At 32.4% G+C, this 25533-nt stretch overlaps 1 protein-coding gene across 1 annotated transcript; it reads right to left on the minus strand.

Moving 5' to 3' along the window:
* Positions 1-1738: 1738 nt before the first annotated feature.
* On the minus strand, positions 1739-25397 carry LOC136410972 (microtubule-associated protein Jupiter-like). Its single transcript, XM_066393363.1, has 4 exons — positions 25225-25397; positions 10598-10776; positions 4881-4967; positions 1739-2534 (listed from the first exon to the last, which is right to left on the minus strand). The coding sequence occupies exons 1-4, from the start codon at positions 25284-25286 to the stop codon at positions 2416-2418; spliced, it is 447 nt and encodes a 148-aa protein (XP_066249460.1). The 5' UTR covers positions 25287-25397; the 3' UTR covers positions 1739-2415.
* Between the last annotated feature and the right edge of the window lie 136 nt (positions 25398-25533).

The raw sequence follows: 25533 nt of genomic DNA on the forward strand, positions 1-25533 counted from the left end.
TTTTACTGGCTTTAGCATCTCGATATTCGAATATTACTTTTTTTTTTGAATATGCAATATCTATTTACTATTCAGGTACTCAGTAAACAGCTAAATATGGATTTAACTAACTAAAGCTATAGGATGTGCATTTTTTAAATGAAATGTCATTGATATCGTTTTATTATACTCTTCTAGACTTAATGATGAACGATTCATTTTCTTACTTCTACTAATGTTTATACCATTAAAATTCTATAACAAAAACTCTAACGATATGGTTTATTAAGGATTTTGAAATAACGCCATAAATCATTTTACCATCCCCCATATCCAAAAGGCTTTTCTACTACTGTAATCACTGTAATCACAGGTCCGTTATTATAAATTATTGCAACTGAAATATAATCTGTGTATAAGTTTTCTTAAAAGTCAGATCTAAACTATGAAAGAAATTAATGAGAATTTAAATGACAACGTACAAGAAGTTCGCATTGTCAAAACTACAAAAAGTTGCCTGAAAGTGTCGATATAAGAAAGAGCTTAGTACGCTGACTTTTTCTAATTATTAAGTACTGTTTCATACATTAAACTTAACATGTGAACACGGTAACGTCACGGTCTCTCGAATAGCACTAGTCTCGGTCATTAAAATCTGCACTAACTCTAAAATCATTAGTTTCGCTACAATTTAATGGATATGGTTCTCGTTTGAGATAAAGATTAAAAATATATGAGAAACTAACACCAGTCATTACATTAATACAGCTTAATCTCATTTCACCTCCAACTTCCCTGAAGCAACAGGGCTGACATTCATAAATAAAGACGAAGATTCTGCTCTCTTTCATTTGTCTTCTTATTTTTAACTCTATATTTCTTCATAGTCTAGACCTGGAAGAGGATAGCAGATTCAGTTATTGAATAAAGCACAAAAAAAAACACTTCGAATCAACTCCGAAGTTCTTGAGTGTCGATAAAGGTAGCGAAGAGTGCTGACGTACTCTTTTGTAATCCGCCTTAAAAATTAAAATATAGAATCTTCGTATTGTACAATTTCAATTACTTTTAGAGTTTTTGACTCATTCTTTTTCTGTAAAATGGATTTTCTTGGATAACTTAACATCTATTCTAGAACAAGGATGATGATATGAGAAAAGTAACGTTTGATAGGAAGAGTAAAGTTAGAAAAGAAAGTGAGCGGGTCTATACAGGAGCCGTTGCATATTCTTATTATTGTAAACTTAAGACATAAAGTAAATGTAACCCAAATTAATGGGCAAACATATATTTTATTTCACCCTGTTGATCGTTCTTGTTAGCCGTTCCTTTTAAGTCCCTCCTCCTCATCCAGGCCCAACTAGGCCTGGCCCGGCCCCACGCTTCTGAAAGGGGGACACATCTCATAATTATTGAATTTAAAATGTTCTATCTCTTCGAGATTTTAAGATTATTTGCGTCATAAAATTTGAGACACCCTGTATAGAAAGCTGAGTAATGTCTAGGCTCTATTTCTAAATTTTTATGTAAATTAGCCTACAGTTAAAACTGGTAGTCCATTAATATTTTGACCCTTAATTTAGAAGCTTCAAGTAAGGCTATCCGTGTGCACGCTCCACTAACGACCTTTCACAAATATTAATGAATGGTTCCTCCAGATTAGGACGACAATGATTTAAGCTTTATTTTGGAAAATGTGCAATGGGAATTAATGAAAGTGAAAAAAATCCGATGTGAAATTAAAAAAAAATCAAATAAATTTACTAAAAGCTGTATATTATATAAATTCTACTTGTTATAAACAACAATAATTAATTAATACTTTCGTGATTCTAAAGTATTTTACGTACAATTACAATAAAACAATTCGAATTATCAAATAAATACATGTATATCTAACCGTGTTAAATCGTTATATTTTAGCAGTCCTTATTAAAGGCTAATAAGTGCACTGAAAATACTTCTTGGAAGCTGCCAATTAAAAATATTGGTCGTATTATAATAAAATAGGACGTATTTTTAGATTATATTGGGTCAGACATTTGTTGCGGATCCACCAAGATCCGACCCTTAAAATATAAGCACACTTTAGGAGCATATTCCAAGAAAACAAAATTGTCCTTCAGCAGAAAGAAAGAGGTTTGGTTATACATACTGCTCCAAAGTGGAAAAAAATAGTTATCATTAACACTACTATAACATAAACATATTAAAATGAATAAGTTTACAGTTTTGGAGCAGTTCATATGACTGTACAAGGTACTCCAAGGGAAAAATCTAGGATACTGCTTGTCTAAATAAATTGAATGTATGAAATTATACTGGTGAAAAAGCTTTTAAAGATCAAAAATTAAAAATTCAATTGACTGTTATTGCAAGTTAGGAAAACAGAGAATAGGAGTCATTAACACTGAAACTATCCATAATCCAGAAGTCTTAGATATTTCCATTTCTTGCTTCGCTCTTAATGTAAATCGTGGAGTTATTGTCCAATTTGGTCGGAGTGTCTGTTGATACGGGAATTAAGTAGGTTTCACCGGTAACAGGATTGCGTTCTGAAAATGAAGGAATAAGTTAGTAATGCCGTTAATTCAAGGTAATCTGCGCCGTTTAGCAAAAGGTTATTAAGTACTAGGTATACAGCCAAACGCCCAGTATATCGCTGCACTTTTGGATCTGCACTTATATTAAAAACCTCAAAATCATGAATATCATTAAAAAATCGAATTTTAACAAAGTAACAGTTTTTGAAATTTAAATCGGTAACTAAACCGGTTCCATATTCCAACTAGTTCCTTAATGAATACAAATTATTTTCCTATAAGAGCTTACAAAAAAAAAACCGTAGCGTGAATGGGGGAAATAATGGGAGGCATGGTACAATCGAGGGTAGAAGATGTGACACAAAAGGAGGAAACGTGAGTACAGATGATTGTGATGTAGAATTTATACCTAAGCATCATCCTCCTGTGGGCAGGGATGACGGAACTTGGTGAATATATTAGGAAAAAGAGGGTGCGAGATAGATATGACGTGGAGATCAATCATACAGAGAAGATGGTGAGTGTTATTAAAAGATTAAAGAAGGGAAAGACTAGGTTAGATTAGAGAATACTAATGCAATCATTCGGTATTATATCCCGGAGATAATTTGAAAAGAAACGCTGATGTACCCGATGTTAGGAGATAAGGAAATTCACGCTGGTGAAGAAAATCGTCGGATATTATGGTCTTAGGACCACAATACCCTGCGAAGACCACAATATTTTGCCCTGAATGTTCTGATGTGTTAAAGCGAAATTGGTAGAGAAAAAAATGAAGAATTTATGGCTTACTGCTTTACAAATAAAAAGTAAATGGGATGATATATGCTGGTATTTCGAACATCACTCGCCTCATGCCCACATTGCCACTGCGAACAGTGGCACAGTATATCATCTAAACTGACGTTAGGTATACAAATAACATACTAATGGTTTTTCCCGTTTGCATACATGCATATAATAGATGAAATATATCATTTGTCATCCATTGACCGAAATAGGAAATATTCGCATTCGAGATTTTATTTGCTCACAGCTTTGAATAATATAATATGATACATTATTAATCTGCTATTCTCTATCTTCGAACATCTCAAGCTTGTATGTACTTAAACGTGGTAGAAGAGCAATTTATCTTTTGGATGTGCTGTCTCTTACAGAGACTATCCATATTTGCTTCTGTTATTCCTATATAAATTTTATGTATATAGTAGCAATTTAGAAGTATTGAAGATGTTTTTCGACTGAAGGTGTTAGACTTAAAATTGCCTGCTACATTTTTATTTTGTTAGGTTGTAAAACTCTTAAATTTAAGTGATTTGAATCAAAACAAACTGAATTAAATGTCAAGAAATGACAAAAAATTAGATTACAAACATATTTAACTGTCTTCTAGACGAAATCAAGGAAAAGATATGACCTACTAAGCTCTGAAGAAAAAAATCGGGACGAGTTAAGCCTGGAAAATATGCAGGCTATTTTATTTAACAAAACCAAAAGATTCTAAAAAAATAAATTTAAAAATGTTTGCTTTCGTTTTGCACGTCTTGGATAAAAAGAAATTCTTCATACTTCCGTTGTATTGAGCTTTTATAAACAAATTTTTTGTGAAATGATTTATTATTAAGAGTTGTTAACCCTGTTAAAACGAACATCTCAACTCTATTAAAATTTAATCCTAACAATTAATGCAAAAACCCAGTTCAATCACCTTAGTTTCATGGCTCACGGTTAAGGATGTTAACGTGTTAATCATATTACATTCGGATGCCGCTAAGTTAAATAATGCATCACAAATCTTTATAGTCTACAGCCTTATTTTGAAGTAAAAATTTCAACTAAAATAAAATTTAATGACGAATGTTTTTAATATTTAGCGGGTGTTTTCCTTTCTTCATCTTTCTATTTAAATTTATGCTATTTTCGGAATCAAGAAAGTTATTTTCGGAGATTGAACATAATTCAAATTGATATCGAGTTCAGATGGAAGACACGATCGACGTTTTTCTTTGGTTCAAGAATATCTTAACATGTAGGACGTGTGACAGGAGTTCAGAAAGCATAACAATCAGTTAAGCGGAAAATATCTTTCGGTGTCTTCTATTCGCAAGTAAACATTAATAAAAATACAGTTATTGACATTGCAACAGGTGAAACCTCTCATTCATGGTGTTGTTTATTTTGGTGCACAATTGATTCTTTTATCTTCGTAATGTGTATAAGCGACCTATTTTACTTCTTGCGATTCTTTATGAGTACTTCCGTAATTTTAGAAAAAGTCGTTTATTTTCATTTCAGTCTTGTTTTAAATGGCTAAAATATAGATAGGTAATTTTAATACATACATTGTTTACTAACCTTTGAACACTTTGGTTTTCGGTTTGGTTGGCTTGGCATCCCATGAAGACACTCCATTTCCAGTCACGGGGTTTCTGTGATTTACATCTAGAAAAGGTAGACACATCTTTAAAAATGTTTATGTTGTAATATCACATAAATCGAGATTAATTCTTCTGATTCACTGTCTCAGTTGGATAGTCAAAGATTGGTTGAATGTAGAAGAAATATTTTTAAAAACAGATTGAGTATACTGATAGATTGATTATACTAATAAACACAATAAACAGATTTGTTATACTGATAAACATAGGATAGGGTAAAATTAATTTACTTCTTTGTCACGATTTTTTCCAAACCTAAACCCATGGGATTTCTTCTCGAAGGATATCTAAAACCAATAGTTAATTATGATGGAGAAGTGAATAACGTTTTTAAACTTCCAATATGATAAAAATAGTTTCATTCACAGTAATAAGTTTTTTAAATGAAATTTTGTTTAAATAAGTGATAAAAATAATTAAATAAAAACTCTGGGATTTAAAATGTATCTTTCTCCACAATCAATACAACTTACAGTAGTCGCTAGTTAGGTTAGTTAAAAAATTACTTGGAGATTTTCCCCGGAAGTGATAAATGCACTCATTACTTCTTCTAATTATTACTTTACTTATTTGGAATTACCATTCTCAAGTTATAATAGTGGGTGTCTCGTTGCATTTTTTGCTAGCTTTGCATGATTGGCACTTTCTTGCATTCTAAAACAATGCACAATACTTACATTGTAATGAAATTAATTAAGTTCATAATTACCAATCAGTACTAAAATGGAACCTTAAAGGTTTTATTGCATTAATAAGAATTCGAACGTTATACAACAACCAACTAACCTGTAAGTAAAAAAAACAAACTGCCCAATAGTTGCATTGAAAGTGGTTGACATAAACTTGTTAAACGTGTCCTTATCGAAGAGGGAATAGAAAATTATTTCCAGAGTTCTACATAATAATCCAAGTCCGTATTTAAAAAATTAATATATCAGAAATTAAACATGCTAAATAATATTTTTAATAAAGTCAATATGTAGAATTGCAAAAAATAAAATTCTAGTTAAAATTTTTTTTCTCAATATTTTGGATTATGAACATTTTTAGCTTAAAATATGGAATAACATTGACTTGAGATATTAGTCAGAGGTTTTTAGAAAAGCAAATAAAGCAGGACATTTATCTCTTCAATTCATGAAAACATAATCTGCCCAGTTTCTTCAATAGGAAGTGATTTGAGTCTTAGAAAAAAAATGGAAATTTCTTACATGAGATACATGTAAAAATTACAAGAAAATCCAGGTATCTTTGAATGAAGGCAGTAATGACAGTAACACGGTATTTATCTGAACCAAATACGCAAGATTCATTTTGTTATTGAAAATTTGGAAGTTTCTCTCTTCAAATAAGTTAACATATAGCTGCTCTGGATGAAGTAAGTAATGCAAAATGGCACAACTTCGATTCATACAAAACCATATACGTTTCCTTAACGATAAATAACCTAATTCTAAGTAAATATTTATGAATTGCTCTAATCAAACATATGCACACAATATCGTGACGAATCAACTGTCGCTAGGTGAAGAAAGTGAAGCAGAATAGCGCTACTCTAATTATTGAACTGAAACAAAGTTGCAAGATTTCTTCATAAGAATGTCACCTGATTATTAATACATATTAGGGAATAAATAGATTCTTCGACAGTCTCCGGAAGAAAAAATAAAGCATAATATCATTTGGTTAGCTCGTGTGAATTTCTCTGATCAAATATTTGCAAAGACTAGTGAAGAATCAGCTATCTTTAGATTTAGCAAGTAAAGCAGAATCGTACTCCGAATGATCATCAAATCACTTAATTGGATCTGATTCTTAGGACAAATTTGGAAATTTAGTTCGCCAAACAGATTCAAATATTAAATGAAGATTCAGCTGTTTCTGGATAAGACAAGTGAAGAGAAAAGTTCAATCCATCTATTTTCGCTTGTTTTCGTACTTCGCGCTCTCAATATATAAGTTAAGTCTGGAAAGAGTGAGTTCAATTTTTATGTTTTATTTTCAGAAGTAAAGAAAATGTTTAAATATTAAAGAGACAAAATGCTCCTCTCATAAAAACATAACTTTTACTGTTCAATCTACCTAATTATATCTGAAACTCGAAATACTTGCCTAAAGTTGTAATCCGATTCAGGACAGATTTCGGGCTTGTCAGATCGGGTCCTCTCATTCAAGGCTCTATTTGAATCAATGTGATGATATTCTAATATATATATATATATATATATATATATATATATATATATATTGTCAACTTTCATTGATGTACGTCCTTAAAAGCTCTATTTCATTTGCAAATTTACTTTGCTTATTGAAATCTTTCATTAGTGGTACACTATATTAATGCCTAGTTAGGTCTAAAGGAGGCAGTCAGAGCTGGCCCCATTATGACATTTTGTATCTTGATCCGAGGAAGAAGAAATTGTTTTTCGATTTCTCCCCTTTCATTTCGCCCATGGCTCTCAATGACAGGACTTCGTTATTCAACTTCGTAGTTCAATCCCATTCAAATATTTATTATTTCTTCCTTTGGAATTTCATTTTATAGTTTTTGGTAGTTGGCAGATGTAGGACAAGTGAAATTTCTTTGCAGTTCGAAAAATGCCTACGTTTCAAAGATTAATTAAAGATTTTTTTAGGAATATTTCATGGCAAACAAAAGATGATGTCAAATGGAGAAATCATATTCATGATTCACGTCGTAGGTCAGCCACCGTTATGATCATGCTATTGTCTTATAATATCTTATATTTGAGACGCAAGTCACTACCACATTTGCATGTTTTAGAATGCCCTAGGATGTAGGATTCCGTCGCATCTTAGGAATACCACGAATGGAAGACACTAACTTGATTCATCGATTTTCCTGACGATGATCGCTTTTTTCATGAAAAATTTTTCTGAAGCGTTATTACTTTAATATGTTCAAATTCCGTGTTTTGATACTTTCGGTTTCCACTTAAAGAAAATTTCTAATAGAGAGTAAATGAGACCACAAATTTTTACCGGCAAATAGGCTGCATAATTGCTACTATAATAGCGCCGGTTAAAATTAGAAAATACCTTATTACGCAGAGTTTCAAAGTCTCATCAGTGATTAAGTGGAAATGCGTGTGCGTGCTAATGATTGAGAAATGGTAAACCAGTTCTTAAGACTCGTATGCCCATCATTAATAATAATCAAGATTACTACATTCTCAAGTGCAGCAAACCTGAACTTGGGCAGGTGGCTTTTCGCATATTACCATCATTATTCCCATTGTAATACTAAGTTTCTGGTTGGTATTACCGAACCATCGTGAAACCATATTTGCTTACCGAGGCATAGCCAAGAATTTATGATTTATATTTTTTTTATTTTCCACCGCAGTGCCTTTCTCATTCAACAGATCAGTGATTCTTCATTTGTCTGGCGACAAGTACTAATGTCACTAATGATAGTGCCGATAGGAAATATGGTGCACCGGATGACCACTGGACCTTATCAAAAAATGTGTACGAAAATAATTGCCTCTGGGTCAATGAAATAATTTCACTCAAAAACGCTAATAACGGTACCAGATGTTACGGGTCTATTACTGCACGAGAGGTATAATGTAATAATTAGGATGCTATTTAGATCATCTCTTGGAACTCTAAAGATAATTCAAACGAGTAATTACTTTTTAATTGCAGGACGTCCAACAAGTGTTAGGTTTTACAACTTAATGTAGCTGTTTGTTGTTTTAAAGTTTCCTCTTGCAGTAAAACGTGCATAATACTATAAATCATGCAATGATTCTTACATTGAATAATTAATTCATTGATGAATGAATGATATAACTATCATTCATTTCTTGGGTTACTAATTCAATATGTATGCAGGTCTGTTCAATATGATCGCAATTTATAATTTGAAAAGTCTTGGAAAAAATGGACTAAATATGGGAAATTTCCAGAAAATTATTACATATTCACTATTCATTGAATCAATTCAGATTTGTAGCATATCAACTTGTCTAACTTCAAATTTCGACGAAAATTGATATCTGATGAAACTAATAGTCTATGTGAAAATATGGAAGTTTTCAGACTTCAATTTCTTTTTTTCCCAAGTTTTCATGCTTTTAACAAATGTGAGTATTGGTAATGATGTCCTGCGATTCATCTAATCGTTACTGATTCAACTATTCTAAAAAGTTGCTCAGAAAGAGTGTGTCATGTTCTAATACGAAGTCGTCGGCGTGACAAAGTTTACAATCTCTGAGAGTTGACTGGATACTCTTGTTGCCATTACTGAAGTATACAGTTAAGAATACTCCTTTGTCCAATATAATCCAATATGATCTCCGGTGAAGTTGCATTATTTCAGAGAGATGCGAATAGTTTTTCTTCACTTATTGGGTAATTTATATTTTCTACTTTTTTTTGCTTAGAACCCTCAGCTACTTATACAAAAAAGCATTTGATTTTTTTCGTTCGTATTATATTGAACTTGTTGGATTGTGGATTTATTTTTGATGAACTTTACCTTGCGAAATAGAAAAATATCATTGCGCAACAAAGACAAATGTTAGATAACCAGAGGGAGAGAGAGAATATTCGATATTCACTAAATCAACATCACTCATTCTAATCCGTTTCCAGAACTGCAAATTTAAAAATAAAAATCATGGCTCTTGAGAAATATGGTTTATCTGAACAAAACAATTTTATTTCTAAGCATGAATACATTAAGCCTTTGATTATGATAATGTTGACCTAGCTATCATAGCTTTCTATAAGTCGAAATGGAAAAACGCGCCCAATTATTTGCAGGTATTGAAATTTACAGAATTACCTTGTACTTAACCGAAAGCCGGCTTTTGATTTAAGGGAAAGCTGCATAGCTGTGTGTACGATATAACGTACCTTTTTTTCCTTAAGTAATTATTATTCGAATGCAGCCATGATAAATGATTTCCCACCTACCTGCCATAATAATTGCAGGCCATCGTTAAGACGTATTTGTTACTTAAACACACCTTTACAACGATTCTATTCGGGCCTAAGATGTCTAATTTAATGCGCGTCTTGTTAAGCGAAAGTACGGCTTTAGCCGTACAAACAATCCAAGAATAGAAAAAATCATGGATGAAATATAGGTGAAATACTCGGAGAATTGCGAACCATTTAACATTACTGTAATACGTAATGTTCTCGATAAATCATTGTTATTATTGCAGATAATCTGCAGATAATGCATGTCTCGTATCTGATGAAAGTATTATTATTAATGGTCTATTAATGATATGCGATAAAGAAATGCAAATTTAACGTTAAAAGTTCGGTTTATCTTCTTGAGCCCAACACATAGTACTGATAAATGAGGCGATTTCCTGCTGGTTTTATTTCAGTAATGAGGATTACCCTCTTCCTGGACTTTATGCACTTTGAATCAGACATCTATTTCCGGAGTAACGCCGATCATTTCCGGGTGTCGATATACACAGTGTGTCGATATGGATGTGAAACAAGCAAGTAATGGAATCATGTGTTAAAAATGCACACCATGATGTGAAAATTAATAAATCTAAGATAATCGTATCTGCTCTTTGCCATTAACAGATTACAATTTAATAACTTGCTTGTAATCTTCACAACAGAAACACTTACCTTGATTTGTTAAAGAACCTCTTCTTGGTGGAATACGACGATTGTCAGGTGCGCCAAAGAGCCTTTGAAAAGAATCATTGCCTTGGGAAGCCCGTCTAGCCATGAAAGTATTTGATTTTGGAGATGAGTCCGTTGGAGAGCAGAGTGCTTGGAAGATTTCCGATGAACGATTACGTACTCTAGAAAGGGAAAATACGAAATGTGGAACTCGTCTATTTTACATAGGATAGGGAGGAACAAAAAAATATTAGTCATGGTCTTACACGAAGTTCAACATCAAGTCCAAAATTATCTAGAATTATCTGAAAAAACAGCACTAAGACCAAGTCCAAATTTACAAAACTGCAGAAAATCCGCGTGAGACTTGATTACAAGAGTCTTGCACTTGCAAGTCTTATAAGTTATTTCATGTTTCTAACTTTACATTTTATTCTCTAGATTTCTCTGCTTTGCATTAATCCAGTACCTATTATTAAAAAAATGATGCTCATATTATCTTTAACTGAGACATTTGCCCTTTGTGTCTTATTTAATGTAATGGCAAATTCATCAAAACAAACAATAAATACAAGGCTGACACACATCTTAGATACCGCGTCATAGTCGGTCATCTCTTAAGCGCATACCCGCCACAGTAAACTGCCTTTGATGAACTATTCCACATCACCCTGAAAGTTAATGGCACAGACTCTACCCTTTTTCCTAGCAGGTCGTGTAAAACAGATCAGAACAAACTGCGTTGTTTAAGTTTCTAAATTCTGCACGACACTTTAAGGATGGTGCGCAATCGACCTTTCCTATAATAACCGTAATGTAATTTCCTCCATCACTTCCAATATATTCATCATATCCAATATATTTAAATCTTGGCCTGAAGCACATCTGCTTTGCTATTATAGTTTCACTATACAAACGTCTTTATGTTCTTATATAAATAGACATTTCCAGACATTTACAGGGCGATAAATTCTGATAGTAAAATAGGAAAGGTCGTATTTAAATTTACCACTGGACATGAAGTAGGCCGGTCAACAACCCTTATTCGATCAAACCTTCTAAGTGCCACCACCATACGTGAAACCTTCTAATTTAGTTTATTTGGTGAAGATTAAATTATTGGCGGATGACGCTTCATATTTTTATAATGCGATTCCAACAGAAAATCGATTATAAAAGTAAAGTGACGTCTGATAATTATTATGCATGTCGTTCAATGATATGTTCAATTAAAATGAAGTTACACGCTAAGAGCTTCAATTGCGGTTATCGAGTCTGCTTACAACTCTAGATAAATCTATTCAGTGACTATAAGGAAGGTTTCAATATCCTGTACACGTATATGTTGCAGATTAAACTAAGGATATACATATTAAACATTATTACTGCATTAAAGGTTTCAATCTAGTTAAGTTCAATTTCATGCTAAAAAAATGAAACTGCAATTCAATTCAGGAAATCATTTAACGTAAATGAGGAAAGTATGAACAATCTGAAAAAATTGATCACAAAACGACTCACATGTGGTAGTGGTAGTTTCTTCCTTTACGATTAAAAATATTTGGAAAACATTTTTCAAGCATTCATGTTAGTTTTTTTACTAACCATTTGACGTCTAAATAAAGAACAAGATCTCTATATACTCGTATAAGAAAGCGTAAGAAAGTAGCATATGCCGTTACACGGAATATTCACCATTATGGGCATTTTATGGGACACTAAAAACAACTTATGGACAAAAACGCCTAATGGACGTGTATTATATATTATTCAAAAAGCACAATTAAAAGTTTATCGTTGAAAAATTGGAAGACTCGCCAGTTAAGAATGCAATTAAAAATCAGAGGGTCAGTTTAAGATTTCCCTAAACCTAGAAAACGTTGTACAATTTGACATCATACTAGAAGGTATCTCAAAGATATCGCTAAAATACAAAGTCGCAACCCTCTAGATTTTCAAATAAAGGAGACTCTGATATACGACTATTTTTGTTGGCATCTCAGTATAAGCTTACGATAACATTTCCATGGATTAACGGATGAACAACGTATTCGAAACGATTGGATATCGTTCTAAAACTATTTCACTGATATTGCTTCATAAAACGGGTAAATAAAAGAACTGTGCGTCATATGTTAGTGAGTTAAGAATCAACCGCTACATTGAAAAGACTTAAGCAAAAGTGTTCTAAGTATTTTAAAGTTTTATTTAAGAAATTTTCAGATTATTTATTGTTGTTTTTGTTACCAAATAAAATTTATTGAGTATTTCTGATAAAAACAAAACAAAATGAAAATGGTAAAAAATAACGCAGAAGAAAAAAGAAACCATAGTGACTTATGTATGACAACTGTGTGAATCTAAAAAGAAAGTTTCACGTTGTATAGTGATGAAAAACATCCTAAAGACGTTCCAAAAAGTAGATACCCGAAAGATCTCAATAACTCTACGTGCAAAAAAAATATTAGAATAATTGAAACTCCGTATCTCGAAACAGAAGCTCTTTCCCAGATATGCTAATAAAGCAACTTTCTATCGACGTTTATTTGACTAATTTTAAAGAAGGTTTTCAGATATTACCTTAAACCTCCATATCACATAATTTTTAAAATAAAAGAATGGTAGCAAACTTACCCAGAAGATTGCTGATGAAGAGGAGACCTGAAAATAAAATCTTCATTTTATAATCAATAATTATAGAAACTACTACATGCATAAAATTTTTATTTTTAAATAAACAATATGCATAAGTTAATAACAATATTTTTATTTCAAAACTGTAGTCTCCTCTTGAGTCAATTTGAGTCGAATTGAGTCAAAATTGAGACATTGAGGGATACATTTCAGATTAGGGCCTTTAATAAGGTAGAGTTGAAAATACCCTGATTCTTAACGTCAATACAATGCTGGGTTTTTATGAACTTTTTATAGCAAATTTCTCAGAAAAGTTATTAAAAATACTACGGAATATACTGATCTGTGTTAAATAGCAATAAGTTTAAATCCATTAATTTATGATTTTTTTATGAAAATTTTGAAAAAGCTTTGTTCAATTTTAGTGACTTAAACCTCAAATCAATATTAATCAACTAATCAATAATCAACAATAAATAAGTTTTTGAGAAAGCTTGTGATCGAATTGTTGGGGAAAAGGTTGCAAATGACTTGGAATAGTTAATAATACGAGCAAAAAAGACACTTTTCTTGGAAAAAGCTTACAAGTTTTGCCAATTGATTTGAAACCTATTCAGTTAATATAACTATTCTTAATGAAAAATTCCAATGGGCAAAGGTACATAAACCCAAGATCTTCCCTCTGTTCTATTTTTAGTGAGACTCTCGTGCTAATGAAAGAGGCACTTACTTCTTTCAGCTTTCAACCTAATCAAAGCCTAATAAATTATGAGTTGCATCAATCCTTCAATCAAAGCATATTGATGCCTTTAAATATAGGATCCAGGAAGTAGTTTACTGGACAGACAATAAAAGCCCCTGTGCCAGTTTGGATACAATACAAAACTCTGTATGCACCAATAGTACCGAGCAAATGAAATTTAAAGTTTTGTTGAATTGTGGCCCTATGTAAAGCCGAAGAGAATAACAATGAAAACGGCTGAAAGTGTGTTACTGGGCCGAAAAGTGTTATTAAATATGCCATAAAGGAAGAAGAGTAAAATATTAAATTAAACAACCTCGAAACACACACTTGCAGGTGGGGGTGGGTGTGTGTGCGATTATGTGTGTGGAAATGTCCTCCTGGAAAAGTATCATCAATATGTGAATTCCTGGATATTCTCAATAAAAAAAGAGAGAAAATCGATTACAGGAAACATGATCATTAATTTAAATCACTTTATACGACCCATGTAATTCTAGGACATGAATAATATGGTTTCAAAGGAATCTATATACAAGAATAAAGTTTCATTGCCTATAGAAAACTGAGCCTAAATATACAATTACCTCATTAACTTGCATAAGGCTGCACGTAAGACACATTTCCTAGACAAAGCAGTGATCTAATTTATATACGCGTTAAACCACTTTACTATCACTTTTACCCGGAGAATTGACCATCACTGGATCGTGTTAAAATAATAACAACTCATCAAATCAATGTCGGATTTGTCAGCTATTATGAAAGTGGATGTTCCTAAGTTGAGAGAAAGTACTCGAGTCCAAATTTCGTTAAAAGTTTAATGTTAATGATAATAATTTCGATCGTGAAGGTGCAATGCAAATTCAAGTTGTAAAGCTGTTAGATCTAATCGAAAGATTGCTTGTCGTAAGTGTGAAAGGGCAATAATATCTCCGGTTGAAAAGACAGGTGGGTAATTATGGTTAGAGTACATATTGAATTCGAAATAAAAACGTGTAGTAGTTGCAATAAAATGCAGATCTTAAGCAGTGATAAAGCGATGATCACTACTAAGATTATAGAGAGTAAGATGTGCAGATTTGTTTCCGAATCAACATAATGCGAGTGTTTCAGCGAATAAAGCCCGGAGATAATATCAGCTTTTAATAAGAATTAGAATTGCTACAGCTCAAAAGGAAATGTCGGTTTTTAATAATTTAATGTATTTTTTACTACATCAGATTCTTATAACGTTACTGAGATTTTTATATTTTTGGGGTCAATCTGGGGAAAAGTTAAATAGTACAATTCACGAACGGTTGAAATCAGGTAAGTTATAAGAGGCTCAAGCTTTTCGTGACTATTCGTATTTATAAAGTTCACGTAATTACCCATTATCTTCATTCACTTCTTTATACACATACATGTAATTAGTTTTAATTATGTCTATCAACAAATTTTGTCAAGATCAAGAGATTGGTCTTGCACAACTGGATCTTCCACCAAGTGAAATGTATTAAATAAAGTATTTTTGCATCTCCCATATTCCGTATGTGTTGAAGAACTTTCATGGTAATTGGAAGAGCATATCTAAATCTTGAATGATCTTGAAGAGTTTTGGCTACCCTGCATCGTTATACTATACGTAGATATACAGGCTGTTCCGGAAAATATGGCCATATTTTCAGATACATATACAAGGTGGTGGTATATCTTGGTAAGGAGGGTCTGTAGAAAATTTTTTTATAGGAACTTGTCATGTTATTTTGACACCCTGCATATGTATCCGAAAGCATGCCTACATTTTCAGGGACACCCTGTATAACTATTTTATTGGAAGCCTATTTTTAATTTTTAAATACCTTCTCCTGGTATTCATACATGAGTTTTCATGGCTTCATGGCGTCCTATTGGTCCCTTCTGTATTTCTGGAAAACTTCATTTATTCCACTCCAAGTTATAATATCGTATATTAAGTTTAGCGTTTTTTAGTGTCTACACAAAAATAGGCACGATGAATCTAAAGAAAGTAATAAAATTTTAAAATGGAAATTAGCAAACATATCTGCTTTGCGGGCGTTCCACTGGTACATATACACATATGTATATACACACTTACAGTCACTCTGTCCAAAAATAGGTAAGTTTTTTATCAATTTATTCCGCATGTTGGATTTGACTCGCATTTCAAAACCAAATTTCAATTTTTGCGTAATTTCTTCAATTATCTGCTCTATTTTGTGGTTATTTATGCTCAATTTCATTCTCTATCTAGCTATAACAATCAATTGCAACCAGTTGAATGACCGCAAAGCAGATATGCTTGCAAATTTCCAGTTAGTAATTTAGGACGTACTTCATATTCATTGTACTAGCTTCTGCGTGAACGTTAAAAATTCCAAACTTCCACTATTTCTGGCGGAAAATAAATGTTCTGTTCGAGATTTACTTATTATTTGTAAAGTTATGATCATTCTTATCGGAATGTATATGATTTTAATGTTCTTTGAGGTTTAATGCCTGCTATATTTAGGACGTAATACGAAAACAACAAAAAGTAAAGTTTATGCTCGTATCAACATCACAGTGGTTGACATTTATGTCTCTCACCATCCCAAAATAGGTGCAAAAGAAACTTCACTTGTGTGAACATGATCAATTCTAAATTAATTAAGCTAAGTGTTTGCTTTCATCTATTAACATGTTTTATCGTACGTTTCGTCTAGTTTAAGTATTAGCTATTTGCCGCCTGGTAAATTATTTAAACTTTTCCCTCCACGACCCAGATAATGGAATTTTACAAGGAATTAACATCAAGCATTTATCCGCATTATTTCTGAGCAATAAGGAAATGTAATTAGAGAATTTAAAGCCATAAAATCAGATCGAGAAGCGATCTATTATAAATACAACGTTAGAACAGTATGTCAAATTGGTTTCTTCGTATAAACTTCTTTTAAGAAAAAGTTGCATGATTTCTCGCAGTTATTGCTAAAAAGCAATTTATGGAAAGTCCCCAAGAGAAAATTATAATAAATGTACATTCGCGCCTTCCTCACGATGTAGCCATCAAAATACAAAATTAATAAGTCTTTAGAATCAGTAAAAGTAAATAAGGACATTTAAAGATTAATTTTCATGACCGCGAATGCCATGCGGGTATCCACTGATGGCATGGAAACAAGGTTAATAAATCTTAAACACTTTCCTTGCAAAAGAGATTATTTGACAGTATCGAAACGAAATTCTTGTCGCAGCATTTGAATAGTTTACTAGAAGACAAGGATTTTAAACTATCGGTTAAATGTTCCAACACTTTCTTCTGCACGAGATACGTCTGGTCTGGGCGGACTACAATTACTTGATAGCGGTAAGTTAGAGCTAATTGACGTGATTGAAAGTTTATCGATTGTTCACTATTTTGCTTTATCTATAATGGGTGACAAGTTACCAGAGGTAATTTGTAAAGGAGTGACACGACACTTATAAATTTAGTGAATGTTGAGCATTCGCGATTTCTTGATACTTTAAGTTTGTGTGATTCTTATGGGAATTTATGTTTGGTATGACTAATCCACACCAGGGAATATTCGCATGCGCAAATAAATAACCTTGCTCGAGGTCTGCGCAAGCATATTACAATTTTGAATCAGTTTAGACTGGTTCTTAGACTTGTTAACAGAAAAATGTATCTATCCAACTAACTACTTTGATCAGTAATGTTTAGAATACTAAATTTATTAATTTTTCCACACACTTACCTTTACTAAACTATTTTTACTGATTATAATATTGAAAAACAAGGCGAGACCGACTCAACTTTATCGCGTAAATTGTATTGAAGTTACTAATGCGAACGGCGGAAGACTGTCAAGCAAAAGGGAGAATGGTTGCCAGCCATGGCCGGCAAGAAATTGATATAATATTTAATATAGTAACCCTAAACAGATGCACATACCCGCGCATATGTCTGCTGCAAACCCTCAAGGGAAGTTATTCGTACAAGGCTGTAAAAGAAGGTTAATATAAAATTGAGACTGCTATGAAATATGTATCAGGTGTTCCATCTCAAGGTTCCGTATCCTTATTTTCTTTATTACGACAGCTAGAAGGAAAAAATAAATGAAAAGTTTTTGCAATTTTTCTAAACAAGTAAGTGGCGTACTCAGCAATAAATGAAATTTGCATTTTGGAAGCAAAAGTTGGGTCTTTTTAATAGAAACTTCCTATATATTATACCAAATTCTATAAAGTGAGATTACCTTATAATCAAAACTAAGAGACTCTACTTATACTCGTAGTTGTTTACCAAAATATAAAATTGTATTTATCCTAGTGGTAATCGTTTTAAGAGATTAAAAATTCGACCCTAAATGACCCAACATTGCAGACATAGTACCAGAACAAATTGGCAACAAAATTTGAAATGTTAAATGAACGGATATCAGAATGTTGAAATTCTTTACATTGCATTGTGGTACCACCAGGAGCACCTACCGTTTTCGTAACGGCAACTTAAGTGTATCCCAATTATTGATTGTTTCGTGGTAATTATTAAAGTAATTACAAATTCTAGAAACGCCCGAACTCAAAGCTCATCAGACTGATAACGGTTCTTATTAAAGCAACGTTTAAGAATTCAATGCACACAGCTGACATGATATTATTTTTGTTAGATTATATCAGAATGACATCATTTCTCACCGAAAGGCATAAATGCATTTTAAAAAGAAGTTTCAACTACCTCATATTCCATTTTGCTTGGTCATTAGAAACCGCTCTCTAGACATCAACCTATAGATAGTTAATGAGACTTCACACTCAAGACTTGACGAAGATTTGGCGTTAAATTAGGGCCGTGTAGGTAAGATAAAGAAAGTGGAAACCAATAAGTTGTTAGAGATTCGTCACACAATTTCGAAATGACGGAAACCGTATAGGAGAAGGTCTATTTTACAGCCGCAAAATTCATTCTTTACAGCAGCCGTCAATAACAGTGATTAATGGGTAATAACAGTCGTTGTAAACGTAATGATACTAATACTTGGTAATGATTACTACTACAGAATCTTTGAGCTTTCAGAGTTATAAATTCTCCTAGTTTTAATGCTCAGTTTGTTTGAATCAAAACATCATTTCCATCATAAGACCTGAAAAGTTATCACCAGAGAACAACAAAAATACTTAGGGAATGAATTACCATTACTCTTCGATGTGGAAAGAATGTCGGGCATGGAAGTATCCTTACCTGTAATAAAAAAAAACGTTGAAAAAAAAGAGCTGTAAAAAGACCATATAGGTGTATTATACATGTATTGTATGTGAATTTGCATGTCTTTGGATTATTTTTAAATAGCAAGAGGATCTTGCAAAATGTTAAAACTGGACATTAACGAATTTTTGTAAAACGCAACTTTGTCTCTAACTAGTTTTCCATCTCTATATGTGGAATTTCGAACACAGGGTACAGCTGAATTTTGGAAAGCGACCGATCCGATACTCATTTAAAATTACCACTAAATATAAAGGATGTCCCATAATTAATAACACCGCACTGCAGTACAGATTCCTTATAAGTATTATGTATTAGCAATTAATCTACTTTACCTGTAGCCAAGGTGATAGTAAGCAGAATAAAGAGTTATTTTGAAACTTTTAAAAATAATTTGGGGGAATATACTATGTATGTGTAGCTCAAAGTTTTGTATCTATGGTTTTCTTGAGGTCTGGTATCAATCCGGCTTAGTTGTGTGTTACCCCTGTGACCAACAATTTCATAAAACTTTTTTATGCCGTGCACAGTATGTTTTAAAAATTCCAATTCTCAAGCATATTTAGTTGCAATGCAAACCAGATTTCGAAACCAATTTCAAATTAGCCGGTTCTAACCCGAGTTATTCAACCACAGGGAATTGTTTAGTAACGTTTAGTAACATTTAACAGAACGTATAATTAAACGGAATTTCATTTCTGGAACAATAACAAGAATTTCATACATAACAGCTAAACGACCGATTGATTTTTTATAGCAACGTGGGACAAAAATCATGCTTAGGAAACACCGTTCTTATTCTCAATATCCGACGTTATGTAAATGAATCCGCTTCACCAGCCGGACGAACACTATTGATGGATAAAAGTGTGAAGAACTGTCTTATGAAAGATTCATTACGTAAAGAACCTCTAAATATGAATGGAGTTCCAGGGCAGGTGACTGATTGATCACTCTTTCCTCTCTTTATCAAGTGCGGTATAGAAATGTGGCCAAGGTTAAGGAGTTTCTAATGAAGTAGGTTGAGTACGTATAAAATTATATTGTTTTAGCTGTATGCATATTTTCATTATATTTCATCCAAGTATGTCTGTAGTGTCAGCTTTCATGCCAATTACGGCCAATACTGATTACGAACTTTAATCACAATGTGAAGTGTTGACAAACACATTAAGGCAACGGGTGACAGAAAGCAAGTACTACTATCCATAATTAGCAATTGAAAATACCATTTTGATATTTAAATAATCTTCACCGGATTTAATCGATATTTACCTCAAATCAGCATCTGTGCACTAGCTGTTTTCTCGGTATAAATTAATCTATTTGCGAGATAATAAACTTATACCGAGAAGTTTCTCGAATGCACGACTACATCAATCAACCCGCTGTTTAGATTGCAAAACTGAGTTTCTCCGATTCGAATGGAGAAGCACTAGTACCTTATTATTTTTTGGAATAAAAATCATGGTAGAAAATAAAGTAGTACACAAGACTGACCATTTAACGGGTAATTTGTTTTGCCTAGTCGGTATATAAGTGATGCTTTACACGCCGTTGATTTTTCGAGGCATCCTCGCCATTGTTTTATAACAGTAGTAAGTCACCAACCATTGCACACGAATTCCGGATGTTCAAGGAGTGCCAAACCGAGCCCCAAAAAATCACTTATCAGATGAAATAAATTTATCGAGCAATTTTCCTAGGTAAATTATTTCAGCACTAAATTCAAAGACTTGATACGAATCGCTTGAGTATAAAATCTCCTTATTAAAAATATGAGTTTATCACGCATTATATATTCACTTTATAAGTTACGTGTATGATGATTTGATAGGTACAGGGCGTCAATAAGCGGATAACTGAACGTTTATGCTTTATGTCCTGAGCTTTTTGTGGTGCGCCATCAACTTGTTCAATTGATTTTTTTTTGTCCATTGTGTTTTCCTCCCGAGGATATGTACTTTAACCACCTGGTAGAATCTATTTGATTACAACAGAAACTGAAATAAATTAGGATGGACTACTAGAGTACTGTTCAATGAGAATTAATGTTATGGGAAGCTGACGTGTTGCATACTGTACCACAATGTCACCTTTTTTCTCAGTCTTAATTACTGAACACAAATTTAAGTGTTGGAAATGACTATGTAGGTACTCACTCTAAATATTACGTGTCGACTTTCAAATACAATATCAATTCCAATCTTTAGAAACTGAAATTTAGATACTTGTGGAAAGGACTTGTTCGAGAATGTGTAACAAATATAGTCCTTACCACCGACCACCTGCACATCTCTAAAGAGACTTCTTGTAGTAATAGAGGACATTTATTGCATGTCTAATAACTTTGGGATGTTTTTATCATAAAACCAATATCCTTCTCTCAAAAATTGACTTGCTTCCACCATTTTAAAGCGAATCGAGAATCAAGAAAAACATCACCAGTATATTACGTTACTTTCTAATTTGATATTGTTGCAGTTGGAACGATTAAACAAGCCTTGCATAGGAAAAATAACAGTTACTTTGTTTGAATATTAATTGGAAGTAATGCAGGCTGCTGAGCATAATTTAAAGTAAATTAGCGTTTTTGCTTGTTTATCAATAAAATGAATCAAAAAGTATGCTGGACTTCCAAGTCGTTGTAAAAGCAAGATAAAATTAAAAAGTATCATTAATATATAAAAACAGTTAACAATAATTATTGTTGATAATTGAAAAATTGGATAAATAATGCTTCCTGATCACATACGCAAGCGCTGTTTAAAAACAAACTGCTCTGATTTTAAGAGTAAAAGTGTAATAATACGTAATAAAACAAATAAAGATTAACGAAGAGTAATGTGAATAATGAATAGAACTTTAAAAATCAATAGAAAAAGTTTATATTAACATAATTACGAGAACCAAGCACGCTATCAAAATATATATAAAAAAAAGGTATGAACTTGAGTCAGATTAATACTAACATCGCATGCAATTGTTATTTCCTCAAATAGCCCGAAAACGGTTATAAATTCAAAAATAATGTAAGTAGAAAAAAATTTCAAAATTGAAAATGTTAAACTTTTGGTCCCACGTTGAGCACTGTTCTATTAGAATTACAGCTATTAAACAAAAATAAAAATTGAAGTCCTGGGTTTACGCTAATTTATCAACTAGGTCAAAAAAACGTGCAAAAATATCTCAAGAAACATTCGCTTGGCTGCAAATGGAGGTCATTTCAAAGAATAAACTAAAAGAAAAATCCATTTTTAGAACTTAGTTCGTCCATTATTACTAAGATAAAATCCTGTTTTGTACTTTAATTTTAGCTGTATCACTATCACTCTTATCGTTTTAAAGTTAGCAGAAATTGCGTTATAATGACAAAAATTATAAACAATAATACAAAATACATTTAGTGCATCTTTCATACACTCTACGTTAATGGAGATACATAACGAATTCTTTTTCGAAAATTCTTCAAGACCGTTCAAACATATACAATTGATACTTTAATACACTGAATTTTTGTTTTCTTTGGTTTCTTTGATTTTTCAATGTATTAAACTAACAGTTCATTTCGCTTTACTTCCATTCTAGTTTCTCTTTTTCTCATGAACCAATAGTGTGATGTGTCGATAAAATGGAAAAGTCAATATACGCGGTAATAATAGAAATTCATTTTTAGTTTTGATGCATATCTTTTAAAAATTTTGATTATTTTAGGAGCTATAATATAATGTTTAGTAAGCATCGGTTCTTTCATACTTTTTTCAATTCCCTCAACGAATCAACACGACACGCATAAAGGCAAATACTTATGTTTTCCTTTGTAACTTATTATTTCCCATATAATTTCCTTTTGGGTTTCCGCTTAATTAATAAGCGTATTCGAAGATTAATCGTCACCATAAAAAATCTGCCAGAAGCCACGAAAAATTTGGATAAGGCCATTAAAACTTTAACCTATTACTTACATCAATCAAGTCAGTTAGTAATTATTCTTAATAATTAGGTTTTGTGGATTTAGGTTAGAATAAAGAGGCAAACATAATCGTGGAACTAAATAGGTGAATGAGAAAAATCAGAACAAATTTAAATAGGGTTATGCCCTTAACATAATAAAATGTAGTAGGTAAAAAGTTTTTAAAATGAAAATTTTTAGTTATAAAATGTAAAGATTTTTATTTTCCGCGTTATTTAAAAAACTGACTTGACTTGAATGACATCTCAATTTTCCATTTGCACAAATTTCTGAAACATGCAAGTACTTGTTTTAACCACTTAATGCCTATCTATTTGTTTTACACGACGTTGATGGTATAGGTACAAAAAATTACAGTTTTATAGATCGTAAAGCACTTGTACTACCATTAAACACACCCTCCAGTTATGCTTTAAACTTGTTATCGCGTGTTTCAAAAGCAAGCTTATACGCATACCCTCTCATACACTTACATCATAATACTGACTTTTCAAATGAACTTGCGAGGTTATTAATAATTAATGTATGAAAACACATAAAGTGGACATACATTATTTTTTAATATTATTTTTAAGAGTTTTTCTCGAAGCCTAATTATTTAAAGGTGAAATGCATAATAATAGAATCATTTAATAAGACCATGAGTTTTCCCTCAGGGAAAAATAATGATTAAATATAATGAATTCAGCTAAAAGGTAAATTTGAATGGAGAAGTACGTAACAGAATATCTATGGATGATGCCATGTGTCATTAGTAATTTGAGATTTATGTATTCATCCTCACAAACGTCATGGGTTTTCACCCAATATTTTCAAAAAGTATCTAAAATTCACTATAGTGCACATGTGGAAACAGAAATTTTCGAAAAAAATGACAAAACATTCAACATATTTTCGAAAGAATTCGGCCACAATTTAAAAATTAGATTCGTGCATCTTAGCTGGTGGTAGCTGTTTTGAATAATTTTACACATTCAATAGTTCAATTAATGGAATGTAATTAGTCCATAAGGGATTCGAGTTTTATAAACAACAAATGCATAACGAACAGATTGGAACCGTAAAGTGTACATTTTACATGCGGTTTGTTTTTAATTTTTAATTAAAAATTTAAATTTTAATCTCGAAAGGGGCCGTAAAGTTGTGTTTTTAGTTCCTATATTCGAAATAATAATGAAAATTTTAAAAATCTACCGAGCGTTTCCATTATTAGGTAAAATTCCGACGAACCTGTCCCGTGGGTACACTCCTGAAATTTCTTAACGAACTACAGTTGAATAAATCACGAAAATTTTAGTTAAATTGGCATAAGCAATCTTTAAAAAATAAGAGAAAAACATTTATATTTTTATCATTGTTTATTAAATATTAATACTTGGCCTAGAATTCTGCAAGTCTTAACAATCGTCCTACAATCTTTACAAAATTCCAATATATTAAATCGTTTATAACCCGAAAACCCAATTAATAATAATTAAATCATACTCGGCCATCCAAAGCAGGAAATAACTTTATGGTCAATCCCACACTAACAATAATTGTAAAAGGCACCGGATAAACTTTTCCGAGAACCTTTTCTTCCAACCCGATTTAAAATTTCTAGAAGCTATTGCCACAAATACCATTAAATTAATTTAACCGTATACTCTTTTATGGCAATAAAATCACTTTCTGAAAAATGCAACATGCAGGAACGATGTGAAACAAAATATTTTGACTAAAAATAGAGATCCTGCCGTTTGCATTTCCTCAATTTTCTAGCATCAACATGTGACTAATAAGTAAAATGCAGTCTGTAGGTGATAGCAATTTGCCGGCATTGCATAGGGTTTCCCCTGCAACTACACGACTAATTGGCAAAGTTAATTGTTAAAACGTAAATAGGGACTGTACATTACACCGAGGAGAAAAGTCAATGCCTCTTTCATTCAACCCAAGACAAATAAACCCAAAAAATCGCATTTAAAACGGTATTGATCAAGGGATCCAGCGCGGCGCCGCAGGAAGATCTAAATGGTATCTCTCACCTCTTTTTACCATGTCCCACTTTATCCAATTCGATGTGCCTGTATGCAGCGTAAGTGGCCATGTCGAAGTGCTGAACAGTTATAAAACTACGGCGAGAAGACTTAACAAATCTGTGTACTGCAAACGAATTCCAACTAACACTACTGCTGTAAGCTGACTGATCGGCGACAAGAAATGTAACACCATTTTATAGGCGCAGGGGTTCTGTGCAGCAGAGCAAGGCATAACTACTAGTTGGTCGCCGTTTTTACGGTTTCCCGACGATATACAGAGTGTTTGTTTAACTTGAACAGATTTCCCATTTTGTA

This window comes from Euwallacea similis, chromosome 9 (genome assembly GCF_039881205.1).
Source record: "Euwallacea similis isolate ESF13 chromosome 9, ESF131.1, whole genome shotgun sequence".
In the NCBI taxonomy this organism is placed as follows: Eukaryota; Metazoa; Arthropoda; class Insecta; order Coleoptera; family Curculionidae; genus Euwallacea; species Euwallacea similis.